We start from the raw sequence: 21,859 nt of genomic DNA on the forward strand, positions 1-21,859 counted from the left end.
AGCCTTCTCTCATTATTTGTAAACCAGAAGAAAGAATGGAAGCAGAATCACTGCTTCCCTATTAAATAGGATACTGGTTTGTTGCCTGTGGGAACATAGGTTATGTTTAATGTTAATGCATGCTTCAGTGGCTTTTCCCATTATAACAACATAACTCATTTCAAAAAGCAACTTAGTTCTCCGTTTTGCAGCCAGTCTTTAATATCTTTCCTCTTTTTCCCAAACCATGCTGCATCAGATGATGGTGAATAGGACGACTGAGGTACCGAGATCAAAAATTTTTAATTATTCTTTGTTATTTATAATTATTTTATCTGCTCTGTGGCAATATTTATTTAATATTTAGCTCTAAAAGTTATGACTTTTTAATGAATAGCAATTTGTGACTCAGCAAACCTGTTTTTATTCAACCTTTGTTTTATAATTTCTTTTCATTTGTGTCACCATATTGAAGTAAACTTTTGAAAACTCACATTCAGTTCAAAGAATTTTGAAGTGAGTAATGGACCTAAGAGAATGAAGATGTTCTTCTAGCTCAATTAAATTAATTATGAAAATGCACTAACTTGGCATAACTATATTAAAATGTCTGGCTCAGCCAGAATCATGATAAAATTCATTTTACTTCTCGTACAGTAGAACATATAATTGAATCCTCCAAGGTAAAAACTTGTTCAGAGCATCTGCTTATTTTCACCATTGTTCTTATTATGATCTTTTCAGTAAAGTTTTCAGAAGTCCTTTGGGGATAGCACACAATCAGAATATTACAGTTCTTGTACTGATTGTGGAAGTGACAAGTCTCCACAAGTACTTTCACTAAAAGTGAAGTGTCAGATTGGCTAAACTCTGATTCCCCCTGAAAAAAATATTGTCACATTTAGGAAAAAGCATTATTTCCAAGAACGCAGTCTCTTTTTTTGAATGCCTGCTTCTTCAGTTACGGTAAATGTGAAGCAGTTTCCATCTCCTTCACTGGCCATTACATTGACATAAAGTACCTTGCATTTGTCACAAGGTAAATACATGTCCTTGAGAAGTTAGTTGTCAATGCAACATAAATTCACTCTGTAGCTTAGTACAGGATCGTATTTGTGTGCCGATGTCCTCAGTAGACATTTTCCCAGTAATTTACCATGGCAACAAGGCTATGAATTTGATGACTTCGACCAGGATCACCTGTGGGCTGACAAAGAAGTAAAAGGAGTTAGGTTAAAATAATGGTCCAACTGATGCGTCTTTGGGGAATAAAGTTGATTTCAGAGTGCAACATCTATCTTTATTCCACATTTTTATACACATATTTATTTATACATGTCTTTATTCTGTGAGCAGTTTACAATAATGATTGGTACACTGAAAGAAAGCAAACATGGTTGAAAATACAGTATAGTCCAGAAGCCAGAAGTATTTTTCTTTCCCATAACCACCAATAAGATTGTAAGTTCTGATCAAATCAGTGTAAAGCTCTTTTAGGGAAACCTCAAATATGAGGCCCTTTCTACTTGAATTACTTATGAGCCTAAAAGCTTGCTGCGTGCCCTACTTTCTGAAAAATTAATCTTTTTTATTTTGTCGTCAGGTAATTCTGTATCTTGTAAATGAATTGTGTTTCACCTTCTAGTGCTCAAGAGGCACTAAGTAAATCGTGTTTTTTCTCAAAGAGAGATGGCAAAGTTTCTTTGGCTCTTTTGAGATCTAAATTATATATAAATAAACAATTATGGTTCTCAAAATTATGCTTCTTATAATAAGCAAAGTTTCTCATGTAGACCAAGCTCTTGGATTACATCATGAATAATCTGTAATTCTTAGCTCAGTAAAACCAGAGTCCAAGAGTTTTTGTTGTTTTTAGACAAAAACAGTAAACAGATGCAGCCCAAAAGACCCTTGTTTATAAATTTTAATAAGGAAGCTCCCTTTATTTTCTTTAAGGATGGATAATATATCAGTTAATAAATAATATATTTATGTTACGAAAGTTACTGATTTCTTTTTGGCTTGAACGCTGGCTCAGAAAATGAAAGAAAGAAACACTTTTGATAATATCCCACCTGAAAACCCATATACCCTGCCTGAAAGACTTTGCTATATTATAGGTTAACTGGATAAAATCAGCGTAATACATTTGTTTGCCAGCAACTGTTAAAGTCAGGTTCTAGCTAAGTTGATTATATTGTATAAATTGATTCCTATAATGAGGACTGTTTCCTTTTGTAGAGTGGCTTTACACCTTTGCACATAGCTGCGCACTATGGAAATGTCAATGTGGCAACGCTGCTGCTAAACAGAGGAGCTGCAGTTGATTTCACAGCAAGGGTATGGAGGAGTTTTTTTCTCTTTTTAGTTGTAATGGCCTATGAAAGTGGGAGCATATCTTTGTGTAGTTCCTAGTCAAGAGTAAATGAGAAGCAAGATAATGCTGAAAATCTGTAGTATTCAAGACATCTTTTTTTTTTCCTCGTAGTTTTAAAAAGTTACCTTCATGCAGAATCCTTGGGAGCTTACCGTCAACTAGTTTTCCCAGTTGACAGAAGCAGGCTCCTTTGAATTGTGTCAGAGTGCCGATGTTCTCAGGATATGTCAATTTATTTTAGCTTTCCTGTCAGTTAGACATACCTCAGAAATATATATCGGGCTTATTGTCTTTTTCCTGTCTGTTAGGGATTCTGTATTTACTATACCACTTTCATTTGATATTTTCACATGTAAACATATTTTGAAATAGCAAAAGTAAGGTACAGTGCCATTATATGAACATAACATTATAAGTGCTAATTAATCATGACTAATATTTTATGGTAAGCAACTGCAGATCTACCTAAAACAGTCTATTTGTTTTCATGCATTACTTAGTTTGAAGCATGTCATCTGGTGCCATGAAAACCTCTGGTAATCTGTATATCGCTAAATCTGCTGGATCACAGATTTCTGTTTGATTTTGCATTGCCAGGCACATTTTGAATTACTTTAGGATTCAGCCTTTCAGACTGACTTCCTCCTCTTGCCCATCTGGAGTAGCTGCTAATGTTACCTCTTGCCCTCACCCCAAGCATTTGCAAGGACTTTCAGCTTAAACAGGACCTATGCTATTTACATTACATTTATGAGATTACTTTGTGCAGGAGTCGTGCATTTGTGTAATCTGTGTGTTGCAATGATTTAAATGCATCAGTGTTTTGTGAATATTGACTCATTGGGACTCTGGTATATGTTTGTTTATTTGTCTGACTCTGGGACTGCGATGTTTGCTGCTTTTGCAGATGTGCTTCTTCGTTTATAAAACAAACGAACACTGAATAAAGATTCTTGCTTAAAAAGGAATACTAACTCTAGCTTATATGGTGTGTGCCTAGCTCTGATGCTCAAGTACATTTTCATTTATTCTCTATAATGTGATGGTCTCATTTTGTGAGCCAAACACAAATTCACCGCCATTATACACCTTCAAATCCATCATGCTCATTGTTTGTTCTTTTCATGGTGTAGAATGGAATCACCCCACTGCATGTGGCTTCCAAAAGGGGAAACACAAACATGGTGAAGCTCTTGTTGGATCGCGGAGGGCAGATCGATGCCAAAACCAGGGTGAGTGTTTCTATTCCCTGAATATGATGTTGTCCCTTCTTGGGAATGGATTGGGATTTTTTGCTTGCTTGTTTTTATTTTTTTTTTAATTATTTTATTTTATTTTATTTTATTTTATTTTTTGGTTGTTGTTTTTTTTTTTAAAACCAGAGACTGGGAACATCAAGCTTCATAACTAGGCATTCTGCTTCAGTAATTGTGTCTTGTGTTCTGTTCTTAAAGTGAGACATTAGATGCAGCTGTTACAAATTTCTCAAAAAGCCAAACCAAAAATGTTCAGCTGAACACATCTCCAAAAATATTAAACATTGCCTCTTCACAAGTGTACTGTTTGTGAAACTTGGACCAAATTTACATGATGACTCCAAAAACAATTTCTAAAGAAGTATTTTTCTACTCTTTTTTGTATTCAGAATCCTACCTTTAGTTTTCAGACTATTTGTTTTATGTAGACTGTTTTCTGTGGTATCAGAGTAAGGAATGGCAGGCATTGATGACAGAAGGAGGCAGAAAAACTCTTTCCTTCAGTGTCCTCTATAACCTACCCGCATCATACAAGAAAAAGCTGATGAAACTCTGATCTCGTTGAGGAAAGAGCTAAGTGTGCTATTTGATCCCACTACATGTGGCACAGGAGCACATGTGCTGCATGGCAATGGGAGGGCCTAAGCCCAGCTAAGCCTTTCTGTCCCCTGACTCCTATACGTTTGTGCCAGTCAGCATAAAAAGGAAAGCTACATTAGTAGGCTGGCAATCACTTCTTACTGAAGAGTCAATGTTGGGAAATGTAACCTACTCTGTGCCAGCAGAGTGTCACCTCCTCCCTGGACAAACCACAGAGAATTTGGTTATTACTGATTTCCTCCCCCTAATTGCCTTGTTGAAAAGCCACACCAATACTTTGCTCTTCATTCATTCAGGACAAACAAAAACCACACCACTTTGTATGTGCAGGGTTATTTATTTAAAATTGGATTTTGGAGCCGCTCAGGAACATGTGGTCATTAATGCAAAGTGAAGAGCACAGAACTTTGTTATTGAAAGCTGCTTGTTCTTAAGCACTGATCTGCAAAGTATTATCTCCAGGTAATATACAGGCTTTCAGAACACAGAGTTTAGAGCTGCACTTAAGAGTTTGAACCTAAATAGTTTTTGTTTAATAAGGTAGAAAGGTAGGGTATATTGCATTCAGTTGCCCTTGTGGTTTATTCAGCCTCAGCAGTTACTTTGTTACTAATTTCATCAACTATTTGTTTCTTCATAAACTAGGAAGAGAAGCATGATTATCATGTAACTCTGTATGTGATTATGATTTATATTCCTGATGTCTCTCTTGCTCTTATTTTTTTTTTTTAAATAAAATGATGGAAGATGATGCATCTTAGGAAGGTGTGCAGTAAATCATCTCTGTTCAAACTCACCTTAAGAAGTGCCTAAAATCCTATGGAAAAGAGGCATGAAATGGTAATAATACACTGCAGTCAGGATATTTCACATATGCATAAACACAGCAGTCATATACGTCCATAGGTCCATGTAGCCTATGGGATGACAGTATTGAATTCACCTCTTTGCTGTTCAGTATTTAGATACTTGTTTTGGACAAGTTGTGCCAGATGATTGAAAGGACATCTTGGATTTTATGAGGTCAAGATGTATCCCCTCCCCGCACACCCAGAAAGACTGATGTGCAGTTTTGAATGAAACTGAAAGACCAGGACTTTGCCCGGTGTAGGTGGAAGGCTCTAATTTTAGAGTCTTCACATTGCCTCGGCTTCCTGCCCTTTGTCAGCTGCTACATTAGCACAAAAACTGCTAGCACAGTGCTACTGGTGACAACCCATAAAGGTATCCTAAAGCACGTACATTCCAGTTTGCACAGGTTCAGCAGCTTCTTCTTGCTTCCATCTTCTGCCTTCTCTCTGCTCGAAGACACGCGGTGGTGGCCGGCTGCGTGTACTTTACAGTGGGGGAGATTCCAGAGCTTTGGTTTTGCCGTCAGTGTCTCTCTCTGTGGCGTGCTCTTGTCTTCATGCCAGCTGTTTATGTAGTCTTGGTGTCTTTTTCTTTCCTCTTTGCTTTGTCCGCATGCCTTGTGCTTTGCTATGGCCGTGAGTACGTAGGGTACTGAGGAGGTAGGTTGTGTGTTGCATGCCATGCATACATGTGTTTTGTACTTTAAAGGAGAGGCCTCTGCCGCCTCCTCCTTGGTACTAACATGCTTGCCTTTCCATACTTGCCTTGTCATTTCTCCTAAAGAACACTTGCATTTTTCCAGTAGGTCAGATTCACTGAAAAACAGTGGAATTAAATGTGCTAGGATGTTTCATTGCCAGGTAGCTTGGGCTTTTATTCAGGGTCTCTGTACCATATTGAGATAAGCTGTTCAGTTAAAGAAGTATTCATTGCTTTCATTCATTTTATTTTTAACCTTTTTACATGACATCTGATGATGCATAAATTAAGATGCGAAAAAATATTTTAACAGATCTTAACTGAGCCCCCAGTACTTTAACTTTACATAGTTAATCTGCAAAGTCTTTTTACATTTGAAAATATTCCATTGGAGTATTAGGAGCATTGTCCAAAAAAAAAAAAAAAGTGCATTCTTCAGAATGAGTAAATTATGAATGTGTCCTACTGTTCCATAGTTAATGTTGCATGTCAGAGAAAAGCCCTACTTACTGCAGGAACTGGTTTTGTTTCACATGCATTTCATAATGTATTTCCTGAAATGTTATGGCATTTCTCTCTAAAGTTGTAGAATTGCAAGTAAATCCACTTGTTGTATATGTATGTTTAAACAATATTAAGTGGTTTTGGTAAGTTTTACTGTTTTTCTCAAATAACTACTAAATAAGTTCTTAAAAGTGTGATTTCATTTCTCTGTTGTATTGTATCTAACGAAAAAAATGTAAACCCCATTCCCAATGGTATTAATAGGATTTTTTGTTCCTACTGTGTTATATTGACACTTGTGCTATTTATATTTACATAAAAGCTTCATCTGGAGGTCTGTTTGATCAATGGTTAAAATTTCTGATGCTAAAACGTTTCATATTTCAAATCTGAATCAAACCTGTAATCTCTAAAAGTTCACCTTAAAAAAGGACTTCAGTGACATGTTTTAAAAATACTTTATTTAGCTGAGCTTCTGACCTGCATGGCTTATTGTGGTGGACCAGTGGAGCTGGGTTTCAGAAGCAAATGCCAAAAAACTTGGCATCAGTGTGTTATCTCTAGAAGACAGTGGAAATTTCAGGTTTTGATTAAATCATTGTCATGTGATCAAGAGAAATGTGGCAATTTCCAGTTCTCACTTTGAGGGAAGGAAAGCATTTTTGGTTGCTCAAGCTTCTGCTCTCGGGATGGGAAGCTTACCGTGTCAGAAAGCAAATACCTTGTGTGCCAGGAGGGTGGCAGCTGGAGAGGGGAGTAGGCCTGGTGATGGTGGGCAGAAAGTCTGGGGTGAGATCTGGGTTGGAGAAGGGCCTCAGGAAAGGACGGAGACCCAGCTGGACCTGAAAGGAGCAGAAGGGTGGTCACAGAGACGTGGGGTACCAAGGGGAAAGGAAGGGGAAGCTGGAAGGGAGGGGGCAACTTGGATTGTTGGTTTTTTTTTTGGTGGTGAATGAGCTTCAGACACCCCTTAGCACTCATGTTGGGAACCTTTTGAGATTTTCTTCGTAATAGTGTCCCTTTTTGTAAATACGCATCCTGACAGAACAGGCGTGGCTCTCTGCGATCACAACGTGGCCGTGGGCCTTGTGTCATTAAGCCAGCATACCGGGAGCCTCACACCCGGCCCGGTGCTCTGCTTGCAGCGTTTGCTCCTGCAGTAACGCTGCTGTGACATTTGCTCCTGCTCTTACAGACGCACAGAGCCCTAACATTTCATGGGCAGTTTTTGCTGTTCCTAAAGTAAAGTGGGATTGTAAATAGCTCATCACAATGCAGATGCAGGCTATAAAGATAATGTATTCATGGGATGTTTGCAAGGTGGGAGGGATATTGTACAGATTATCTAAGCAAGCAGTACAGATAGCGACGATTATGTAGAATTATTTAAGTTAATATCTTGTTACGCAAGCAGATGCATGGTATATTTTTGCTGTGTTCTTTAAATTTGTACCTTGAGAGGCATACCTGGAGGAATACCTTAGAGCATGTTCAGTTACATCAAGACTCAGAGCTTCGAGCAGGAGGTACATTTGCCTTGTTCATTTTTAAAGACAAGCACTTTAATAACAACATGAAAATGATCTAATGTAAAGGCCTTTATTTGTCAAGCAAATTCGGACATTTTTGCACATCAAACGTACAGAATATTAAAATTTCATCTCACCTCATCTTCCTGTACAAATGAGAATATGCAGCTGCAGTTTGGAGGAATTCTTTGATTATATGGCCTTTGACATTCATGTGCTGTCATCAGTCTTCATTCGAATGAGCACCGAATGTGCACAACTGTCCTTCTGTAAAGACACTGCTCGTATAATTTCCCATTTTCCCAAGTCTTCCTTGTAAGCAAAGCTTCTTTTTATTTCAGTCTCTCTGGTAAACTGAGGTTAATGCATTTTGATTACTATGAAATTACTTACTAATTTACTTGCCAGGGTTCTGCAGTTAGGAGTCACGCATGGAATTAAAAATTAATTATGCAGGTTAAAAAATGATCAGTGATTGATCTTTGGGTAGAAAAAAAAAAAAAAGAGCAAAAGTTTATTTTCTATTTTGACAGCCATTTAAGAGGAAATAGGAATGATGGAATTTCCTGGCTTCCACACATACAGAGCGGATTGTAGTGTCATTTCTAGCTGTGCCCCACTTCTTGGTTACATTGCAAAGAGTGTGCTAGGAGAGTACCACATCCAGGAACAACTGAATGCCAGGTACAGGAAGCCACCTGGAAGATGAAAACATTTAACTTGCCGTTATATATATTATTTGGGATGAGGGAATAAATACTGGGCTTCTAAAAACATCGAAGCGTTGAATTTCATGTCTCTTTCTGTGCTTCAATCTGTGTCTCTTCGACCCTACGTTGTGTGTATGTCCTGTCACATGGCGTTAGATACTTTGGTCAGCATGCAATCTTCACCTCACGTGGTGTACCAGTTAGTGATGGAATGATTAAAAAGGTAGGTAGGCAAACTCCTGCAGCAGGTGCCAGAGCATAGAGGTTCACTGCAAGTAGATAATGGTGCAGAAGCAGACTGATTTTGTACAGTATGTTTCTTGATGTTGGTTGATGTCAGCTTGTCCTCATTGTATTATGTACTAATTCTACTATAACTCTCTTTTCAATTTCCCTCATCTTTGAATAAAACATAAGCACAAATAGAATTTGAATATTAAATATACAACATTTTTAAAATATGCATACAGCTTTACCCAGGGCAGAAAGAAGGAAGAGAAAGAAAATTACATGGGCAGGCTGCAAAGCACATGCTTAATTCAGCTACTGGAAACTGCACAGATAGTAAATGATACACATTTATGAAAAATAGGGCAGGGTAAATAGGATAGATATATTTTTAAAATCTATTTTTACAGGCAATTATAGATAAGAAAAAATGAGAAAACATGCTTTATAATGATTTAGTTCTTTTACCTAGACTTCCTTGTAGAGTTGAGGTGTTTCTTGTCTTGTACCGTTCTTTTTCCCTCTCTCTGAGGATTTGTCCCGTTTCTTTTCAAGACTTCACACAATTCTACCTTTCTCTTGCTATTCTATTAAATGGAATAACATCAAAGTCAATATGTAGATAAGGAAAGTGAACCTCCCACCTTGATTAAGATGCAGAGCACAAAAGGCCAGAAACTGTAAAGAAATACCAAATAATTACCTTTCATAGAAATGCATTTGAGACATATTCTCGTCTTAGTAATGCTAGTGGGAATTTTGTGCATGAATCCTTCTGGCAGTGAGATGAAAATATACCTGTTTTGCATTTAGAGGCTTGATTTAGAGTCCTCTGGAGTTTCAGAGAAGAAGAAAACAGGTAAGTTAGTTATACTCAATTCCTTCATTTTGACCAGATCTGTTAGGTGCTGAGCACCCTTGAATTCTGTTCATGGGTTTGATCTTGCATCTGCTGAATTTCATTGCAAAGCTTCCAGGGGATTTAGTGATGCAGCAACTGCCTCTGAGGTAGCGAGCACCAAGGCACACCTAACCCCGTCAGATGTTTCTGAAAAGTCTCTGGAAACGGTAGATAAGTAAAGGAGAAAAATTCTCCCCAGATTTCAGTTCCTGACTGATGTGGAGCTTTGTGTGCTGCTATCTCAGGGAGGTGCTCTGTGCTTTTAAAATTTAGGATGAGACAGGATGTACTTCTTGGAAATACCATTTGTAGAGTATTAAAGGGCTGTGCTTGCATAATCAAAACAATATTGCAATCTAAAACTACTTTTAATTTAAAATTGTTAATAGTAGAAGTGAAAATCTCATGATGTAGACTTCCCACAGACTCCACGAAGGCAAACAGTATACCTGTGTGTGAAGGAGGGTCACTAACTCCTACTTAATGCCACATTACTGCATTTTCACTACCTTTTTGACCTGTACATAATAAATTTATCTCAGACAAGCATACTCATAATTGCGCTGTTACTGGATTCTTCAGAAGGCACCCTGGAATAATAGCATCTACTTCATCTAAGACAAGCAGCTTGTCTCAAAGAGAAAAGGCTTTCTCTGTGATTGAAACTATTGCTATTTAACAGTTACAAGCCTATGTCTGTTGAAGGAGTATTGATGGCTTTTCTTAGCGTATGCTTGAAAAATATTAGGGCCTAATGAGATAAAAATCTTGGGTTATGAATTTTCTTTTTTTCTGTCATTCAGCTCTAATGTTCTTTTCCAAACATTTTTCTTGCTTCATATTTCTTGTCTTTTTCTGTACGAAATCCAAATTGTAGCAGAAGTACCTAGAATGCATTCCCTGTGTAAATGTTTCATTGATGCATCTTTTGTGATCTCTGCTGTGATCATTACTGAGTAGCCTAAACAAATCTTTTTGTACAGGATAGTGTTCTGCAATGGAAAAATACTGTGGAACTGGTGCTCTCACAGTAATTTTAGGAAAGAATTGTTACCTCTTTGTTCTCAATCACAGAAACAAAAGATTTCGTTCCCTTAGTTTCTCTTTCTCTTTTTCTTTCTGCTTTAAAACCGCCTTTCTCCTGCTGCCTGAAAAAAATAAAACAAATTCTAGGACAAATTTTCTAGCATGGACATTTCTTCTTTCATCTCTGTATCAAAAGCTATCCAGAGGACGGGTTGATTAACAGAGCATCTCTGGCCTAGCACACATTAACCAGAGAGGCAGTACAATCTCAAATCCATGCAGAGGAGACAGAGAGGAGGAGGCAATGCATGCTCACATTATCCTCTTTGATAAGACTTCCAACACACAGTGGGCTTCCTCTCTGAAACTGTAATCTTAGTACAAGGAAAAATAGGGAGGAAACTTCATGTAATGGAGCCAGCTTCAGTTAGGAGTCAGTAAGTGAGCTTTTTAACACATTTGTGGGGCTGTGTTGTTGCAAGGGTGTTTCTCAGAGTGCCATAATGGACACTGGAGGATGTGCTCATTTCCTTTCCCTCGTTTTGCTTTAAGGATGGACTCACCCCACTCCACTGTGCTGCAAGAAGTGGCCATGACCAGGTTGTGGAACTGCTTCTGGAACGAGGTGCCCCACTGCTTGCAAGGACCAAGGTGAGTGCCGTATTAGAAGACAAAGTAACAGCTCTATATAACTTTCCAAATCATGTATAATGTCACTGAAAGGACATGGGAGAAGAGAGGAACATTTCAGTTCTCCCAAAGGAAATGTATTAATGGATATAATGGTCCAGAAATAAGGTTTTCTTACATAATTAGGAACTATGCTTTCCAAAGATGTGAAACAGCATATACTTCAATACTCCTCTCTGTAATCCCAGACTAAACACCTGAAGTACAGTGCTATTGAAAGCACTTCACCTCTGTGGCTTCTTACAGCCGTAAGACAGAAAGATGGAAAAGGTGGGTCAGACATTTCAGAGAACTGATTCTAGGTATGTATTTTCCTATCCTTCATATAAACTAATTAGGACCTGTGATTTTTATGGACTATTTCATACTTGGAAAATTATTTCAGTGTCTTCTTATTGATTTTCAAAAAGAGTACATCTAAGATGAATGCATTTAATAGAAATACTGTCTCTTTGGTCAAAACAGTGAGAAAAAGACCCTTGTAGTATAATAACAAACCTCAATGAGCAGCACTTCACATCAGTAGATTTCAGAGTGTCCGACAAAGGTAGCTGGTATCATTAGCTGCAAAACAGTGGAATAAAGTATTGCAGCAAGCAATTTAAGTATCATTTTCAGACCGTTGCATGCTTTATCGAGCCCCACTCCCTCAAACAGGGCTCTAAACAAGGGCAATTAGTGTATTCTGAGCCATTGTTGTACTTACTGGAGACCAGTAATATTTTCTCTTGTTAGTCTTCAGGAGGTTTTATCACTGAGTTGCATGCATATCAGATACATTGAGTAAGGATGTCCTCAAGCTTTGTATCCCTTGGTAGCACTAAGTAGTCCAGATCATCTCTTTATACAGGAGGGATCCACAGTGAGATGGTAATTGTAGGCAAAAAAAAAAATCCTTAGACCTTCTCTGCTCCCTTTGGTGGGGAAGGTGCTTAGGTGTACCCTATCTGTCAGCACCCTTCAGTTCACTAAGAGGTAGAAAACCTTGGTAGAACAGACCCTACCAGATATGTTGTGCATGCTTCAGGCAGGACTCCCACATGCTCCCATTCAAAGGCAGAGGTTGCCAGCTAGGGCAAAACATCTGGGCTGCTGTGGCAGCATCTGGACATTCCCCTGTGTTGAGGACTAAGCAGAGGAGAACTGTACTGTGAATAATTCCCTCCTTCCAGGTAACAGTCACTTTGACCACACCAATTCAGTTACCAGTTCAAGTCTCTGTATTATAGCCTGTCTTTTAACACAGTGCTTTTTAAATCTCTCATCACATGTAAAATGTTATGCATATTATTAGCAACAGTTCTCTTCCCTTTGAATTGTCTGCTTCCCACAGATTTCAACATAATATGTTGAATATGTTTTATTAAATATTAAATCATAAGGCAAGACCCTTAGATTATTTTCCTTTGATTAACAACTGATTTTAATTAATTATATAATGTTTCTCTAAATTTCAGTGCGTTTCCTGGAAGGGGAAGGGTGACTAGAGTTTTTATTTTTAATTCCATCTGTAGCTCAAATGCAGCCCTGTTTCGGTGATGGGATTACTCTGCGAAGTCCCAGTGGCATTCTTTGAGAATGTGCTGTTATTTAGGAGAGAGGTGCTAGAAGTTACCCTTCCATTTTCTTTTGTCACAGAATGGGCTCTCCCCACTTCACATGGCGGCCCAGGGGGACCACGTGGAATGTGTCAAACATCTCCTCCAGCACAAAGCTCCTGTGGACGATGTCACCTTGGACTACCTGACCGCCCTCCACGTGGCCGCACACTGTGGCCACTATCGTGTCACCAAGCTCCTTCTGGACAAGAGAGCAAATCCCAATGCTCGTGCCCTGGTAAACCTGTCCCACCTGTGTCACATAGCAAACCTACCAAGGGCAGATGAGTAGCTCTTCCTAGTAAAGCCAAGTGAAAACTGTCAAGAAACTCCAACAACCCTGAATAGTTGCAGTCACAAAGGGGTTGTCACACTTACTCATTACCAGTATTCTGTCTCCTATCATTAAGCCTAGTCATGCACCATGTCCCATGACCAGTGGCTGTAGTGATGCTCCACAGAGTTACTAAAGTCACAGCTATTTCTAGGTGACGGTAACTTATGCATTGGTATTTTGTTGAATTGATAGTTTAGTTTTTCATACTATGTTGTGATACACAAATAATTTTTAAAAACTTTCAACTGAATCAGTAAGCTAATCGGCATGGAGAAAATATATGACAAAACTAATATTTCTGTATTTATCAGATTAATACATTCCCTTGTATTAGGTGCCATGTTCCTTCCTTTTTAAAAAACAGTTCTTCTGATGCTTACATGAAAACAGGTATGGTTCCTTTCACTCACTGTGCAAACCATCATCTCCTAACTAAGAGAAAAACATCATGTTTGACTTCAGGAGCATAAAAAGCTTTCAAGAGTCTAATCTATCCAAACCCAGACAATATTTCTTCTCCTCTGTCATTTTTCTTGACCTCTCTATACTTGCAAATCTCATAACCCCTTTTTCTTCCTTCCTCATCTTATGTTTTTCTTGTTTGGTCTTTTCCAGCATCATTTTCAATTGGTTGGTCTTTTTCAATGCTGTTTTCATCCTGACTTGTTTTTCTTGCCAGTTTTCTGATTATCTATAGCTGTACTTTCCTCAGCTGCCCACACATACACATTGTATGCTAGCCCCCACATCTTCTTTCTTTCCTTCCATGACCAGAATATACCTCCCTCTCCCTTCCTCTCTCCCTGAGAAAAATCTATGCTGAAAGGAAAGGAGAACTGCTCAGGCTGCTCCTTCCTTCTCTCCTTCCCCCTCTCTCATACTCTCGCGATTCCTCCCCCATCAGGGACCTGTCACCTCTGGCTTGTTTACAGTATTTAATACATTAAATACATGATTTCTGTTAGTACTATATTTTTTTATGCCTTCACTCATCAAACTGCTTCTCGCTTAAATCGAAATAGGAAAGTCAAATCAACTCAGGCAATAAATTAAGTGGAAAATATGAAAACTTCTGAAACAGTAAAACTCCCTATGAAATATATTGAGATATGATGTGCAGGAGGTAGAATATCTAATGGTTTTGATTACTTCTTAAGAAACTAGGGAAGGCTAATAGTAATATTCGGCAGAGAGTACTGTGATGGAACAAATTTTACAAATAATTTATTTTCATCTATATTTAAAAATATAATAATTACTATTTGCAAAACAATTTAGGGATACAAGCACTATATAAGTTCTCAGCTTTTCCAATCTGTGTATGCTTTAAAGTACCTTCAGATCAACTACTAATTAACATTTCTCTTAACAGAAGCTGACGGTAGAATAATCTGTCATGTGTCTCTTCCTAGGACCTAAGATTTCACTGATAAATTGTTTGCTACTAGTTGAGTGTTTAGCAATACTGATCCCTCTCATTAGAAAACACAGCAGTTATTTGACATTGTCTGAAAACGTTACTTGTGCTGTTCACTAAAATGTTGACAATACAGTGAATAATGTGTTTGCTTAGCTTTAGGCACACACTTAACCTGTATTAGCAGTAACAGTACATAAAAAGAGCTTAAAGTCAAAGCATGTGTACATGCTTCGTACACAGTACGAGGCCATGCTTTGTTGAAAGAGCCCCAGTCTTATGAATGAGCATTTCGAAAGAAACAAGTATCTGCTGCTTGTAAGCACAACACTAAACCTACTGTCTCACAGTATAAGATTGCTAGGTTGCAATACTGGTTTAAGATGTTCCCTTTTCCACTCCCCTTTCATTCCTGTTCCTGCCCTGTCCTATTTAGTTTTAACCCGGATGAGGGCTGATACCTCGCTTACAGTGCTTTGTGACTCAGCAGGGCAGGAATAAAGGAAGAAGGGCCACAAATATATTGAGACTGTGAAACCACAGCTGAAGTAGGGCAATTAATTTAAGGTGTCCTTGCAAATGCACACATACACAAACATGAATACAGTATACTGTAGATTGATGCGCAAATACAAAATAAATACACATAGGTGCTTAAGGCTTGCACGAGCCTACAAGATAAAGACAAAAAATGAGGTGGAATCTGGAAGAAATACTCTGTTCTGTCTATAGAGAGGTATGAAATGCACTTTGTACATCTCAAAAGACTGACTGGTTTCAAAGTTACCACTATTGTTTCTTTTATTTTTTTTCTTGTGTTAGGCAATCTTGGAAGCTACTGCAAATCATTTGTACACACACACATGTGCAGCCTTCAGAACCAGATACATACACACACACGTGCGCACATGCACCTGCAAGTCAGAACAGGCATGTCTGTATTTGGTTTTCAGAGGTGGAAGTTCAGTTTCTCTCCATTGCCTGAGAAGAAAGCAGCAGCACTGCTTTGTTGTGCCTCAAACTACTGGGAGATGTCTGTAATTCATAACCTCTTGTGCTTAAAGAAAATTTGCTTCTGGTACTCTAACCCTTCTGCTCCCAGTGCACCAGCATGGAGCTGTGTGGAAAGTGTAGTTGCATGTTTTTAACTAACATGACTGTCTTTTGCACAGAATGGTTTTACTCCACTGCACATTGCCTGCAAGAAAAATCGCATCAAAGTCATGGAACTCCTGGTGAAATATGGGGCTTCAATCCAGGCTATAACAGAGGTAGAAAAATGTTTCATACCCTGAAGAAACATTCCTTCTCTCTCTCCTTTTTTGCTTCCTTTTTTTTCTCTTTCCTGTCATGCCTCACTTTCACTTATGTTTTAATGAAACGAAGAAGCCCCTCCCCTATGCCCGTGCAGAGGAGTAAAACTGCTCTTGCTTTGTTTCGCAGTCGGGCCTCACACCAATACATGTGGCTGCATTTATGGGCCACTTGAACATAGTCCTCCTTCTGCTGCAGAACGGAGCCTCTCCCGATGTCACTAACATTGTGAGTATGGCTTTGACTAGAATCATCTGTGTGATGCCTCCTTCAGAGGGGCCCAGCCTACCATGCAGTTCAACCAAAGGTCACATTTGAACGATATTTCATTACCTTATTGCATAGGATATTATATGGGATAAATTATCCTAGCACCTTTCCCAATCACCATTGAGGGGAAAATAACTATTGTATAGGCATTGTAAGCCACCTGTGGTTTCACGTACTCTTCAGCAATGCCTGAATAAGTAAAAATTTCCCTTAAAAACAGACAAAGCTCACCAAACACTTTCAAAGCTGTGAATATAAGCCAAGTCACAGAGAAGACTGTGTTTCAGTTCAGAATGATGAAATTTATATCCAAATGGCTCCAGTTTCTGCTTGCGCAGGCTTGCTGGCTGTCATGAAATTGTGCCATTTGTGCTAGTGAAAGGAGATGAGATGCTTAAACCTAACAATTAAACAAAAATGTTAAACTCAAGATGTTGCTTTTATACAGGAAATTCCAGGACCTAGTGCCTTTTGAAAGAACATATGTAAACCTAGAAAATGTGACCTTTGGGAGGTAACAAAATGCAGAACCTGACTTACCATAGAAATGGTGTTTGTGTACCAATAGCCTAGTTACCAAGAATAATAATAATAAAAAGAACACGATAGTTTCCTGAGTTGTATTTCATAGATATCTCACTGGTTTTATTTGTCAGCATAAACAAATATTTAACTGCTGACTGTCCGCACTTCGAAAGCAGCTCTTTACCAGCAAGTAATGTTATAAATAAATGTTCCTAGCAAGAAAACAACAACAGCAACAAATTAATTCAGGTATGCTGGACTTGGCAGTTTTTCCCATCAGTTAGAAAAATCTTAAATGGAACCCAGTGACAGCGCTCAGCATGCGGGGATGTTTGCCTGAATTGTTAGAACAGACTCTTCTTGAGAAAACCTCTTACTGCTTTCTACTTCTTTATAGAAGCAATTCTTATGTAAAAACTTTATTAATGATACGGAATCCAACACGAAATTTTTGTGGAAGCAATTAAAAGTATTGTGGTGGTATTACTGGATACTTCTGTGCAAAGTTTAATGCTTTACAATTTGTGTGACACAGGTGTCTTGGCTTTTACTTCGTAAGCTGAAGTTCCCTGTTGGTTTACTAACTGTTTTCAAAAGCTAAATTGCTTTGCTAATTCAAGTACAAAAGGGTCTTTATAGCAGTCTGATCTTTAGAGGGTGAGAAATGTAGAATTTGTTCACATTTTAAACACTTCATTCTTCAGGTAATAAAATTTATATAGATGAAATTCTATATTGAGGTTTGTAACTGGGGCTTTGGGATTTTGTTTGTTGCCTACTTAGTAATCGCAGCGGGTAATACAATGTTAATTTTAAAGTGACTAAATAAATGAACTCCAGGTGAAGACAGTTTGCTTTAATTAGGAATTCATAACAGAAGCTAAACTCAGGTTGCTTCTTTTGCTACATCTAGGCAGAAGGACAAGTAGACATGATTTCTGATGCAAAAGATCTTGACAAGAGTGTTTGCTTTGGCAGTTATATTTCACCTTGACAGTCATAAAATATGGTCCAGTTCTATAGTAAGGAGAAGGAACTTAACACATAGAAGCTGTGTTGTCATAACATAACAGGTAAATACAGAGCTCTTGATGGCAGAACTGCCGCAGTACCTAATGTACCAGATGTAGATGAGCTGCACAGGGACTGTTTTAGTCCACTTTATGACAGTAAGCTCAAAGAATGTTGAACTGTGCAAAATTCAGCTTGAAACTCTATCATCAAGGAGCAGTCACTTTCAGTGTTCCTGTGCAAATCTATGCAAGAAGTAAACGCTTTGAATGTATCATCTGTACTTCGTTATTCAGATCTGAAATTCCACATCACTCCAGTTAGCCTTCCAAAGTTTCATATACTCCTTCAAATTCTGTGGGCTGCAAAAGGCTTGGAATGACATTTATTCTGTAGCCTGCAGATAGAGCTGGGCTGCTGAGCACAGATTTTACACATTTTGTGTGCTGGCTCAGTTGTGCACAGCCACTGCAAGGACTTTTAAAGCTGCCAGCTCCACACAGCATGCAGGAGGAGAGCATTTGGAAAAAAAATGCCCTTCCATCTTGTGTTATTATGTTTGTCCAGGATCACTGAGTTTGCAGACCACAACCTGGTGACATGTATGCACACACTGTTCTTAACTGCCTGTCGTTGGCTCTGAAGCCAGGTTCTCTGGGCAGAAACGCGGGGCTCTACACGAGCCGAAGCATGGGCAGAGTTTGCAGCAACGGAGCTCTGTTTCTTCACAGAGGTTTGGGACACTGACACTTTTTTGCTTTTCTGCAGCGTGGAGAAACGGCGCTGCACATGGCAGCACGTGCTGGGCAGGTGGAAGTAGTTCGTTGCCTCCTGAGAAACGGGGCCTTGGTTGATGCCCGAGCCAGGGTAGGTGTTCTGCTTGTAACTTTTTTGCTTTCTCTTACTCAAAAATGTAGCAGAAGCAGGGGAGCAAAGGAAAAGCAATTTCATTTTTATTTGAGTTGTGGGTTCAACACTAAGCACACCTGAAACGGTTCCAAAACCAGAGCTCTCTCTCCGTGCTAGGGAATGGGGGGGACAATCAGAAGGTCAGAAGTCAGACAAACTTTTGGGTTGACAGGTTAATAAGTGAAGGAGAAAAGAAAAAAAACAGAAACAAAAAACTGGAACAAAACAAGCCCTCCCCCTAGAAGTGAAGGAAAGGCAATCACTCACCACCTCCCACAAGCAGACTGCTGCCCAGCCAGTCTCCAAGCAACAGCTCCTTCGGAAAAACTTACCACCCAGTTTTATTGCTGAGCATGACGTTACATGGTATGGATTACTCTGGTCAATTCAGGTCAGCTCTCCTGGCCGTATGGCCTCCCAGCAGAGAAGGCCTTGACATTGTGTAAGCACTTTTCAGCAATACCTAAAACACCAGTGTACTATTAACACTGTTCTGGTCACAAATCTAACACACGGCACTTTATGTGCTGCTGTGAAGAAAATTAACTCCGGTTCTAGCCAAGCCCTGTACAATATACTTAGCTGAGACCAACAATAGCTGCTCCATCGAACCAAGAAGATGCACAGCAGCGTCCTAAATCCAAGCATCAGAGGTTGGGTAGCAGTTACTGCCAGGTTCTGAAACCAAGGGGACAATTTGAAGAGCAAGGTAGTTGGTGTACAACAAATAAGAACACAGAGGAGAGCAAGTGATGGAAGCTGTGTGTCGTATTATTGAGAAAAGGAAAAAAATGTTTTTCTTCGTAGTTCCTCTCTTTCTATTCTGATAAGACATTGCTGAAGCTCATCTCCAGAATTAGCCAGCAAGCCCTCCTTTACTGCCTTCTTTGTATTATCAATTCTTAAGATTTTTGCAAGACCAATGCATAGAGACAGCCATTGGGATCAAACACAATATTGTGTTCAGGATAGTTCTACCTGCACTAATTATCCACTCAATTTGAGTTGTAGGAAGAACAGACTCCACTGCACATTGCCTCTCGCTTGGGTAAAACAGAGATTGTCCAGCTTCTGCTCCAGCACATGGCCCACCCTGATGCTGCAACGACTAATGGGTACACCCCACTGCACATCTCTGCCAGAGAGGGACAAGTTGATGTTGCGTCAGTGCTCCTAGAGGCAGGGGCCTCACACTCCATGTCCACCAAAGTAAGACAAAATGCTTTGTGTCTGTATTCTGGTAGCACAGGCAGTGCATTCCTGTGCAGGTCTGTTTCATGAAGAATGTACTTTCACTCTGAGAAATTGAGCTAGTTTGGGTCTTTTTTTGTTCTTATTTAATCCACAGTAACCCAGTAGACTGAAGTAACATCAGAAGTTAATCAAATTTTGACATATTTTGCTGTCATCTGAAGTTGTGAGTTTGGTTCCCACAGGAGCTAAATGCAGGTCATGAAAAATACATTGCCACAACAAATTTAAATGTACCTGGAGTCCTCGTTCATCTCTATCCCATTGTGTTGCAAGTAGGGATTTTTTCCAAACATTTTCAGAGTATAAAATGCAGATTTGGGAGGAGGAAGCAATTTATTTTTTTTCTAATGAACAGGCCTGCTTGCTTTTCAGAAACTTGTTTATTTAAATAGTAAAATAAATCTGGTCTGTACTAGCTGAAAGGAATGTTCCTAAATGCATGTTTATACAATTCAGCATCTGTCCAGACTCATCTAATTCTGAATCTATTTTCAGTATTTCTATAAATGAGATAGCATATGACACAATAGGCCATTTTTCTAGACTGACAAAAGAAATAATCTGTGGAATATTGCTGTTGTCTTAGACAAAAATGGTTACCAATACATTCATAACATTGATGAACACATAAGAAAATAGGTACTGTGAATAGAATTATGTGCCAAGATAACTTTTCTAAATTTATCACATGTGAATAAGTGATTCTCACCATTGTTTTAGGTCTGAAGAAGTACCCCTGATATCACAGTTGTAGTTTAAAACATATTTTTGAATCACGGGGTGTCTTCCAGGGTTCACAAGACTAAACTAGCAATCTGAAATTATGATCCATGGATTACTGGGAATGCTTGCTGTTCTCCTTTTATCCGTCTGTTAAATCACATTAAAACGGTTAAAAATACATTAAATACTTCCCCAGTTTTCCATACGGCTTTATGACAGTTGCTTTAGTACTGCAGAAACATTTTATAATTATGAGGGAAAGATGTAGCCCTCTAGGTAATCTTTCTACAAACCCGTGATTCATGAGCTGGAAATGTTTTTGATTCCCTGACGTAAACTTTTGTTGTGGTGGGATTAATGGAACAAGTTGGTGATGATAATAATCATTACACATCCCTTATGTGTCAGGCAAATAGGTCACTGTAGTTCCCTGGAATTACAGTCAGGGCAGTGGTGCAGTCTGCCACCTACTGTCTTGCATTCATGAGTTTTCCTTATCAACGTGATATTTAAAATTAAATGAGTAGGCAAGCAGCATGTTAGCTTGACACAGACCTTATGTTTGTGCTTTACTGACAAGCATTCTAGAACAAATAGAAAAAGACTCTTTCCAAAAGGCAAGATTTTTGTCTTGCCACATGTTTCCAATGTTTCCAAAAGCACTAGCGTTGAGTCAGGCATGACTTTTTTTAGCTGAAGTTCAGAGGCTGCAGCAGAGGTTGGTGACCATATAGATTAAAAAAAGGAAAAAAAAAAAAACAACAAAAAAAGCACAAATGGAAATCATTTTTCTACAAACTCTTTCAAGAAGAAATATAAGGCTTGGAGCTTGTCTCGCTGAATTTAGTTGGTGTTTCATTGTTACTGGCAACAATTGACACAAGAAATATTTCTAAAGCTGTCATCGTGAAACTGGAAAATGCAGCTGGTTTGGAATAGGAATTTGTACAAGTGCCTCCATTGCCCACACAGTGTATGTTGCTAGCAGAATCTGTATCAGATAAAATGTCTGACACACTGTCGCCATATACTTTGGACAGGATAATGAAAGGGGAAAGTATTTTTTGTATTTCATGCTTCTAAACGGCTCTTAAGGGATGATGCTATTTCTAGAGATGGTGATTGATTCTAACAGCTAGAATGTAGCTTG

The 21,859-nt window shown here is 38.7% G+C and overlaps 1 protein-coding gene across 50 annotated transcripts in view; it reads left to right on the forward strand.

Annotated features, from left to right (window-relative positions):
- The window catches only part of ANK2 (ankyrin 2), a 356,900-nt gene that overhangs the window by 246,738 nt on the left and 88,303 nt on the right, over positions 1-21,859 (forward strand). For 38 of the 50 annotated variants that reach the window (XM_068682024.1, XM_068682027.1, XM_068682022.1 and 35 more), the window contains 9 exons: positions 239-262; positions 2,221-2,319; positions 3,490-3,588; positions 11,214-11,312; positions 12,990-13,187; positions 15,876-15,974; positions 16,147-16,245; positions 18,592-18,690; positions 19,744-19,941. In XM_068682024.1, coding sequence (XP_068538125.1) covers positions 239-262; positions 2,221-2,319; positions 3,490-3,588; positions 11,214-11,312; positions 12,990-13,187; positions 15,876-15,974; positions 16,147-16,245; positions 18,592-18,690; positions 19,744-19,941 — 1,014 coding nt within the window. The remainder of the gene's footprint in view (positions 1-238; positions 263-2,220; positions 2,320-3,489; positions 3,589-11,213; positions 11,313-12,989; positions 13,188-15,875; positions 15,975-16,146; positions 16,246-18,591; positions 18,691-19,743; positions 19,942-21,859) is intronic. The other 12 variants (XM_068682016.1, XM_068682019.1, XM_068682040.1 and 9 more) reach the window with 3 other exon arrangements.

This window comes from Anas acuta, chromosome 4 (genome assembly GCF_963932015.1).
Source record: "Anas acuta chromosome 4, bAnaAcu1.1, whole genome shotgun sequence".
NCBI classification, from domain to species: domain Eukaryota; kingdom Metazoa; phylum Chordata; class Aves; order Anseriformes; family Anatidae; genus Anas; species Anas acuta.